The sequence below is a fragment of the Helianthus annuus genome, chromosome 16 (genome assembly GCF_002127325.2).
Source record: "Helianthus annuus cultivar XRQ/B chromosome 16, HanXRQr2.0-SUNRISE, whole genome shotgun sequence".
Taxonomy (NCBI): Eukaryota; Viridiplantae; Streptophyta; class Magnoliopsida; order Asterales; family Asteraceae; genus Helianthus; species Helianthus annuus.
In genome coordinates, this window is record NC_035448.2 from 168,040,140 (window position 1) to 168,050,394 (window position 10,255).

Here is a 10,255-nt window from a genome sequence, read left to right on the forward strand (position 1 = left end):
CAGTTAATGCAGATTTTTAAGTGAACAGAAGGGCTAATGTTGTGATGAACTATGTGTAATGTGATTCTGATGTGTTGTTTTATGTATTTTTTTATTAAATAATGATGTTATATGCATAATGTTGGATATGATTGGCAACACGGAAGTTGATTTGGTAAGTGATAGGGTTTTAGTACTGAATTATGACTGTCGACAAGTTATGTGGTGTTAATGCACATGTGCATTAACACGACAGAATAGGCTTATACAGAAAAGGCAGAATAGGCTTATACGAAACAGGATAATAAGATAATTTTATGATATATACAGTTAATGCACATGTGCATTAACACAACATAACAGGCTTATAGATAATAGGTTTATACGGAACATGAATAAACTAATTTTATGTTCTATACAGTTATGCATATGTGCAAAGTTTGACAAATTACGATTACACTGAATAAGACAATGAGGTGTGTGATACATAGTTATGCACATGTGCATAAAACGTAATAGTATGTTAACGTGTACAAAAAATTGAATAGGATTCACTTAATAAATCAATATAATAAGGTGATTTTGTGTTTTATATAGTTATGCACGTATGCATAAATTGTCATAGTTTGTTAATATGCACATTAATTTGAATACTAATCTCAATTATTTATTCATAAATGATATATAATTTGTATGTATTGTTATTTTGGTGTTGTTTTTTGTTATGACATACAGTTATGTAGTTATATTATTATGTAATCAATTATATTATGAATTATATTATGAAGTTATATGGACCTGTAACTCATGGTTGAATATGATAATAAGGTAGCATTGGGTGATATACAGTTATGCACATGTGCATAATTTGATAGAATATGTTAATAAGGTCATTCATGTTGATGTACATGTGCATAGTTTGTCATAATATGCTAACAAGGCCAGTCATGTTAATGCACATGTGCATAATTATGCACAAAACCCGTTTCCCAAATATATTTAGAATGGAACAAGAGAAACGACGACTGGTGGCGGACCAGTACAATCAGGATAATATAAACTTTATGGGGGTTTGGAATTTGTCGAGAAACCCAAGCTCTGCCGAATAATTACTGTAATGGCACGAGTTGATCGGGCTCCTCGATAATGTCACTTTGTCCGATGGCAAAGATGGTTGGGAATGGTTGGGAGGTAATGACTCTGATTTTTCAGTCAATGCTGTCAAGAACTTCCTGTATAGCGGCTCCGATTTCAGCAGCAGGCACATTGTGAAATGGTCGAATTGGGTCCCAAAAAAATGCAATATTTTTGTTTGGAGGGAGGTTTTAGATCGTATTCCCATGCTGACTTCACTCTGGGATCGGAACTGTTGGGGCGAAGATGTGAAATGTTGTCTGTGTGAAGATGGCGAAGAAACAGCTGAACACCTTCTTTGTTCGTGCAGGGTAGCGTAAACTATCTGGTATCACATCAGTCAGTGGTGCAAGGTGAGTCCTTTTATTCTGTTTTCAGCTAAAGATATCGTAATTGCCTCTGAGTTTTACCATCTGGATAGAGAAGTGAAAGAAGCTTTATATGGCATTATGTTCATGACAAATTGGTGTATATGGTTAGTCAGGAACAATAAAAGGTTCCCGGAGATATTATCCGTAATATTAAGTCCTTCGGTTTTTTATGGTATAAGAATCGGTCCAAAAATAGGTCCGTAAGTTGGGAAAAAATGGTGTAGGTTCGATATAAGGTAGCTGCTCGTTTTCGGTCTTTAGGTTCTTGTGTTGAGTTGTTGTTTTTCGATTTGCTGTAGTGGTTGGTTCGACCGCCTCTGTTTTGGAGGTTAGCTTCCATGAATAACATTTGCATTAAAAAAAAGTTATGCACATGTGCATAGTTTGTCATAATAGTTTTGTTACTAATTGATGTTAAATATGATTGGTGGTAATACGAATTTTGATTTGGTAAGGGTTAATTTTTTTATTGAAACAAACCTGTTGATAAGGTCAGTCATGTTAATGCACATGTGCATAGTTATGCACATGTGCATATTTTGTCAGATTAAGTTAATATGAATGTATTACGGCATATGCAAACGTGCATTATTACCTTAAAACATAAGCATTGTAGATATTGTATGTAATATGATTACTGCACATGTGCATACATGAAATAATTGATGTAATGTATGCAGGAAAAAAATATTCGAAACTGCTCATGGATTGACAACAAGGATGTATTTGATTAATAGGTTGACGGATGAAAAATTATCGGAAAACTATAGACGAAGATGCATTGTTGGGTGTCGAATCCAGCAAATAAATAAGAAATAAACCTACTTGACACACTAAATAGTATGAGTGGAAGTTAGGTTCGTGTCCACAGGGATACAGATTAACGAATTATGCCAAAACGTTTTAGACACAGATATGGTTGTTTTGAAAGGGGGGTTTTTAGTTTAACTAGAATATAAAGACAATTTTAATTTTTAGATTAAAAAAAAAGCTATTAAAGTGGTTGGAAAATTCAGATGTTAAAAACTAACTTCAACACCAGGGCAATTTCTTGATTCTGTTCGACTTACGATCATTAACGGTCACGGTGCAATGATCCTTTTTAAATAATAGTTTGTATCGACACTAGACGTCACGCAGTTCGGACATCCACTCTATCTAATGTCTAACCAAACGCCGTTCGTTGATTAGAGCCAACCCGCTACTCTAAACTCACGCCGTTCGGATTTTAGCGTGCGGGTTGCGGGATAGAAGTATCAATTACAATCAAACACTCATGCCGTTCAGAGTGTTTAACTATATTGTATGATTCTATAATAATTTTGGGTTCATAGACAAACTCAAAATATTATTTGTTCCTTGTATCAAAAATTAAAACTTTATTAGGGTTCTAAAAATTGATTGAACTTTATTAGAAAAATTAATAAGTTGATCAGGTTTATTAACAATCTAATATTTTCCGGATTGAATCCGTAGTAAAAACAAGAATTATAAACAAACCACTAAAATAATCAGATCTAACATAACCGTTTCACATAAGTTTATGAACCAAATCAAAGAAAACAAACCCTAATGTTGAAACTATAAGAGTCTAGTCGGACATGATGGCTAGAACAATCAATACTAAAATCAAACAAAACATAGAACTAACAACGTACTAAACCAAAAATACTTCCCAAAATCCCAACTCTTGCTTCTCTCGATCTCTGGATTGCAGCCGTCCACTTCTGTATCACCCCTTAATTGATATTGATATCTTCCCCCCAAAAATGTAGTATAGGTTGTTTTTTTTTCTTTTGTGATCATGCCCCCATACGTCCAGCCCACTTCAACAATCTCCAATCACACAAAACAAAATAACTGAATTTAAAGCCCACTTGCAATAGACCACAATATCCATATTATTTTCGTTGAATGGCAGCCCACTTTCAAGCAAATTAACCCATCACATGACTTATGTATTTTGTCGAACTCTCGTTTAAATCGCAAAATTCCTATGTCGTCCTTAGAAAGCACTTCGCACCTGCAATATCAACCAAAAACCAACCAAAGTAGATTCCATTCCACAAAAACAAGCATTTCGCAAAATAATAAGGTATGACTATGAAATATGCCTAATATGTGGTGAATTTTTAATATTAATATACTATAAAACGTGCCTAAAAATGCAACTAACAAATCTCCCCAAGCTTAAACCTTTCCTTGTCCTCAAGGAAGTCAAGAATAAGAATAAACCGAGAAATAAACACGAAAAATAATACACATATGCATGCTTTATATTTTTTTTCAACCCGCTTCTTTTATTCCGGAAAACAAACTTGTAATGAGATCACATCCAACATTGTCAACTCTTGTTACATTCATTCGAACCCGAGAAATACTAACACGTGTAACCGCGATTGTTGATATTTTGTGTCCCTTTAAATTCAAACCCGCTTAATCACAACCAAATGTTTTCTGCTTAATAATATACAAACTTACCAACATGGTTCAATCGTCCCCACGCCCAACACCTATGGCAAACATCTACCCACCCTCACGACTTTTTGAAGATTTCCAAAACCACACTTGATGCGACCATGCACCCAAATCATGACACGATAGTTATTATCTTTTTTTCCGTTTTTCAAGGGGTCGGGACTTTTCTCCCTAATTTGCTCAAATATTTTTTTTATTTCGATTTCGATTTTTTTTTTCTCAAATTTTTGGCATACATTGTGCTCTTTTACCCTTGCTTTTTCTCTTTTTTTTAATCTTTAATAACCTATGAGGTCAATTTTTCACCTCTTTATTTTTTTTTCAATGAAATTACGGAGGTGTCATGATATGGGGAACATGGTGTGTGATAGAGGATATGCAACTCAACCGATTTTTGGTCGGGATCAATTTTTAACCACAAGCATAAAGATGGGAAACTAAACACATATATTCAATTAAGGTTATTGCATACAACATTGGCGTTCCTAAGTTAGGGCCGAGCCTATCAACACATCCCAAATTATCTATGTTTTCTTCCCCAAAGTTACCATTTCGCGCATAAGCTTTGACATGCTAGAAATCATATCATTTCTCATTTTTCACAAACCATTCTCAACGGAACAGAAACGGTTTTTTTTTTCTTTTTTTAGTTTTTTTTTCAAAAATGAATACTAATGCGTTTATATACAACCTAAATGCAATGCAAAGAAAAAAAATGCTATGTACAACCTAAATACAATGCAATGCTATGCTATGTAATACATGATACAATGAGAACATAGAAATTACCTCAAATCACAACCTCCCCAAGCTTAAGATATAGCATCGTCCTCGAGGCTCGGAGAAATATGTGGAAGGCATCTACAAAGGCGGTTGTGGTTGTTCGTTTCATTTCACTCATATTTCCACGAACTGAATTCAAGACAATAAACCATCAATGAGATTGGGAATTAATAAATAAGGTCATGACGATGGTTTATAAACACTGTGGATCATCAATAAGATTATATATTTGCTTTTTCTTTTAAATGACTGAAAACATTAAGCACCATGATTCAATCCACAATATGCTCACACAGTGACATACCTCATTTTATCTAAGATAGAGTACATACCTTAACCGAGTCGTGATACGCAACTCTAATCTAAATAAACTCAAGATATACACAAAAAATTAGAACATAATTATCATATCACTGATAACTCAAAACCAAGTCACTAATCGGAACCGGCGTCGGAGTGCGAATGGGGTGCGCGACGGAGAAGTAGGGCTGTGGTGGTCGACTGGTCGGCGACCGGCGACGGGGCTTGGTTGTGTGCGACGGCGTTAGGGTTCAGGCGATAAGATGAGTGTCTGAACCAGCGACTGGATGGAGGTGGTCGACGGCCGGTTCAGGTGGCAGTCAGCGGTGATGAATTGCAGAGGGTGTGGGTGAAAGAGATGATGGGTTAGAGCATTCACATTCTATCCATCAAAATATGTGAGGGAAGGTTTTTATATTTTAAAGGGTATAAAAAGTGGTTGTGAGTGGAGGAGAGAGAAAATGTTACTGTTCATCTGTATATTTGAGGGGACACTGTTCACCCACTATAATTTTTTTAATATATATTGAAAGTGGTTGTGAGTGAAGGAGAGAGAAAAATGTAATGATAATATTATTTAATTGAAAAGGAGAGAGAAAAAGTATTTGTTTTTAGTGAAAATATATTGATATATGAGTTGTTTTTTAGTGGAATGTATGTATAATTTGATGGATTGGATGTGAATGCTCTTAAAGGGGAAAGCAGGGTTGAGAAGATGAATGTCTGGTACGATGTTTGGAGAGAATAGAGGAGTTTGTTTTATCTGTTAGGTTATTATTATTATTTTTTTTATTGCGTGAAACCTGCCTCCCCTCCCTTTATTCACAGAAGCTTCACCCGGCCGGGTGAGGGCTTGACACGCCCGGGTCAAGGACCTGAATGTTTTTTATAATTTCCAACACGCCCGGGTTATTTTTTATAGAATTTTCAACACGGCCGGGGCAAGGTTCTGAAACAAGAACTCACTTTCACACGGCCGGGCCATTTTTTTTTTAAATATCCAACGCGGCCGAGTTAAACTTTTAACTAAAAAATACTTTTTTTTCCTTTTTATAACTTTTTTGTTTTTTTTTGGAATTAAAACAAAAGAGAACAATACGAAATCATGGGTTGCCTCCCGCGAAGCGCCTTTCTTTCTCGTCTTTGGCTAGACTTGGACCCTATTTTATTAATCTGGTGCTTGCTCAATACACGGAAGAAGCTTTCGGATAATACTTGGTGATTTAAGTTTTGGTGCCTTGTACTTTGCTTTCTTCTGTGGGTCCATCAGGGTCGTGACATCATCGGATTTTCCCCAAGCTTGAACTTTTCAGTAACTTCCTTTGTCGCTGCTTCATCAATACTTCTGTTTGACACTAATGCTTGAACATCATGGTTAGACAGCTCAAAACATTCATCAGTTAGCGGTTCAATGACATCTATATAATTCAAAGATGAGACTTCACTAGGATAACGCATCGCATCGTCTATGTTGAAATTGATTACCTCCCCATCAAATTCCATAGAAAGGGTGCCGCTATAAACATCGATTTTTGTCCTTGCGGTTTTTAAAAATGGCCTCCCTAACAAAATGGAACTTGAGTGAGGAGTATCATCATCCTCCATGTCCAACACATAGAAATCAGCCGGAAATACTAATTCATTCACTTGGACCAAAACATCCTCTAATACACCTTTTGGGTATACTAAGGATCGATCGGCCAATTGAATGACCACCCCGGTCCTTTTTAACGGTCCTACATTAAGTGTTTTCAAAATAGAATATGGTAGGACGTTAATAGAGGCTCCGAGGTCCAACATAGCTCTAGGCACCGTGATATTCCCCAATTTACAAGGAACAGTGAAAACACCTGGATCCTTGCACTTTGGAGGTAGTCTCTTTTGTAACACTGCAGAAATATTTTCACTTACCTTGACGGTTTCATTACCTCTAAGCTTCTTCTTTGATGTACAAAGTTCTTTGAGGAACGTCGCATACCGTGGGACTTGTTTAATGGCATCAAGAAGTGGAATATTTACCTCAACCTTACGGAATGTCTCCATGATCTCTTGTTCTTCCCTTTCCTTCTTTGTGCTTCGTAGCCTTGATGGGAATGGAGCTATAGGAGTGAATTTCAATTCACTTCGAACCGGTTCTTGTACTTTTTCCTTATCTTGGTCCTTCTTCTCAACAACATTTTCCTCTTCTTCTTGCATACTCGGACCGTTATAGCTCTTTCCACTCCTCAAGGTAATGGCACTCACGTTGTGCTTTGGGTTATTCTCAGTTTGTGTGGGTAATTTACCTTGAGACTCTAATTTACTCACCGAGCTAGCAAGTTGAGCCATTTGGTGTTCTAAGTTCTTGATGCTAGCTTTAGTCTCTTGTTGAAACGTATGGGTGCTAGTAGCCAAACTTTTCACAATGTCCTCTAAAGACAATCCCGAGCTTCCCACTTGTTGTTGTGCAGGTGGTTGCTGTCTAGACTAATAGTTTTGTTGATGTTGATTACCTTGGAAGGGCGGGTGTTGCTGATACTGTGGGGGCCTTTGCTGATAACTCATGTTAGGAGGTCCCCAATTCTGATTGCCTTGATATTGTTCATATTGCCTTGAGTTCTCTCCCGGGTAACCTCCAAGTGCTTGTGCTTGTTCAATATCATCTTGCAGTGTGGGACACATATCAGTGGGGTGTCCAAATTGTAGATAAATTTCACAAGCTCGAGCTTGTGGCTCAGCACTCTTGTCCTTGGTAAGTTGCATGATTTCTTTGGTTAACTCAGCTAGCTGAGTTTCAATGTGAGGAGTGCTCACTTCCTTGACTGTTCGTGGAACATCCGTGTACCACTCATCATCCTGTGCCGAGTGCTTGGTGTCTTCAGCTATGGAGGTAATCAAGGCTCTTATCTGAGTCGGCGTCTTATCAAGTAAAGCTCCTCCACTAGAGGCATTAATCAAACGCCTCTCCATTGGTGCTAATCCTTCACAGAAGTATTGAAGGAGTTGGTGATCAGTTATGCCGTGTTGTGGGCAACGGGCACACAGTTTCTTAAACCTTTCCCAGTAAGTGTGTAGAGCTTCCCTTTTAGCTTGCTTAATCCCGATGATTTCCTTTCGTAGAAAGGAGGCTTTTACTTCTGGGAAGTATTTATCAAGAAACAGCTTTGCAAGTGCATTCCAAGTAGTTACCGACCCCGGTGGTAGGTAATATAGCCATTCTTTTGCTGAGTCTTGAAGAGCAAAGGGGAATGCCCTTAGCTTGATTTGGTCTTCAGTGACGTTATGTGGCTTCATACCGGAGCACACAACATGGAACTCTTTGAGGAACTTGTGTGGGTCTTTATTCTCTAGGCCTCAGAAAAGGGGTAATAGATGAATGAGTCCATATTTCAGCTCAAAGTTTTCCACAGTAGGGTAGTTAATGCAAAGTGGTTGTTGTGGGACATCACGAGTTACCCACTGTCTTAGGGTTTGTTCATTTGCCATTGTAATTGCGGGAAATTGCGGTTTAGGTGAGTTTGGTTCTTGGTGGGTATGGGTAGGTGAGTGTGGTGGAGTGATGGGTGTTTCTTGATGGGATTGTGATTCTGTTTCGGTTTCTGATTCACTTGACAAGAGTATGTCTTGCCAAATGTTGGTGACCGGAGGTGAAGATATAGAAGTTGAGGATCTTGCTAACTTCTTTCGTTGTTTTGCTTGCCTCCTTAATCTCTTTGCTGTTTTCTCGATCTCCGGGTCAATCTCGAGTGGTGTACCTGCACGCAAAGATCTTGGCATAAAACGGTTAAATTTGTCGTATCCCCGGCAACGGCGCCAATTTGTTGGGTGTCGAATCCAGCAAATAAATAAGAAATAAACCTACTTGACACACTAAATAGTATGAGTGGAAGTTAGGTTCGTGTCCACAGGGATACAGATTAACGAATTATGCCAAAACGTTTTAGACACAGATACGGTTGTTTTGAAAGGGGGGTTTTTAGTTTAACTAGAATATAAAGACAATTTTAATTTTTAGATTAAAAAAAAGCTATTAAAGTGGTTGGAAAATTCAGATGTTAAAAACTAATTTCAACACCAGGGCAATTTCTTGATTTGGTTCGACTTACGATCATTAACGGTCACGGTGCAATGATCCTTTTTAAATAATAGTTTGTATCGACACTAGACGTCACGCAGTTCGGACATCCACTCTATCTAATGTCTAACCAAACGCCGTTCGTTGATTAGAGCCAACCCGCTACTCTAAACTCACGCCGTTCGGATTTTAGCGTGCGGGTTGCGGGATAGAAGTATCAATTACAATCAAACACTCATGCCGTTCGGAGTGCTTAACTATATTGTATGATTCTATAATAATTTTGGGTTCATAGACAAACTCAAAATATTATTTGTTCCTTGTATCAAAAATTAAAACTTTATTAGGGTTCTAAAAATTGATTGAACTTTATTAGAAAAATTAATAAGTTGATCAGGTTTATTAACAATCTAATATTTTCCGGATTGAATCCGTAGTAAAAACAAGAATCATATAAACAAACCACTAAAATAAGCAGATCTAACATAACCGTTTCACATAAGTTTATGAACCAAATCAAAAAAAACAAACCCTAATGTTGAAACTATAAGAGTCTAGTCGGACATGATGGCTAGAACGATCAATACTAAAATCAAACAAAACATAGAACTAACAACGTACTAAACCAAAAATACTTCCCAAAATCCCAACTCTTGCTTCTCTCGATCTCTGGATTGCAGCCGTCCACTTCTGTATCACCCCTTAATTGATATTGATATCTTCCCCCCAAAAATGTAGTATAGGTTGTTTTTTTCTTTTGTGATCATGCCCCCATACGTCCAGCCCACTTCAACAATCTCCAATCATACAAGACAAAATAACTGAATTTAAAGCCCACTTGCAATAGACCACAATATCCATATTATTTTCGTTGAATGGCAGCCCACTTTCAAGCAAATTAACCCATCACATGACTTATGTATTTTGTCGAACTCTCATTTAAATCGCAAAATTCCTATGCCGTCCTTAGAAAGCACTTCGCACCTGCAATATCAACCAAAAACCAACCAAAGTAGATTCCATTCCACAAAAACAAGCATTTCGCAAAATAACAAGGTATGACTACGAAATATGCCTAATATGTGGTGAATTTTTAATATTAATATGCTATAAAACGTGCCTAAAAATGCAACTAACATGCATTGAAACATGAGGA

The 10,255-nt window shown here is 37.1% G+C and overlaps 2 protein-coding genes and 1 long non-coding RNA gene across 3 annotated transcripts; all 3 read right to left on the reverse strand.

The window, feature by feature from the left end:
- Window positions 1–4,220: 4,220 nt before the first annotated feature.
- LOC110917048 lies at window positions 4,221–5,408 on the reverse strand. Its single transcript, XR_002580269.2, has 2 exons — window positions 5,078–5,408; window positions 4,221–4,874 (listed from the first exon to the last, which is right to left on the reverse strand). It is a non-coding gene; the product is annotated as an uncharacterized LOC110917048 (long non-coding RNA).
- A 903-nt stretch (window positions 5,409–6,311) lies between these two features.
- LOC110919943 lies at window positions 6,312–7,373 on the reverse strand. Its single transcript, XM_022164189.1, has one exon. It carries the CDS (start codon window positions 7,371–7,373, stop codon window positions 6,312–6,314), a length of 1,062 nt encoding a protein of 353 aa, XP_022019881.1.
- A 138-nt stretch (window positions 7,374–7,511) lies between these two features.
- On the reverse strand, window positions 7,512–8,318 carry LOC110919944. Its single transcript, XM_022164190.1, has one exon. The coding sequence runs from the start codon at window positions 8,316–8,318 to the stop codon at window positions 7,512–7,514; it is 807 nt and encodes a 268-aa protein (XP_022019882.1).
- Between the last annotated feature and the right edge of the window lie 1,937 nt (window positions 8,319–10,255).

Excerpts from the sequence above, each read along its gene's own strand:
- LOC110919943 (XM_022164189.1), bottom strand. The coding sequence starts at position 7,373 with ATGGCTCAACTTGCTAGCTCGGTGAGTAAATTAGAGTCTCAAGGTAAA.
- LOC110919944 (XM_022164190.1), bottom strand. The coding sequence starts at position 8,318 with ATGAAGCCACATAACGTCACTGAAGACCAAATCAAGCTAAGGGCATTC.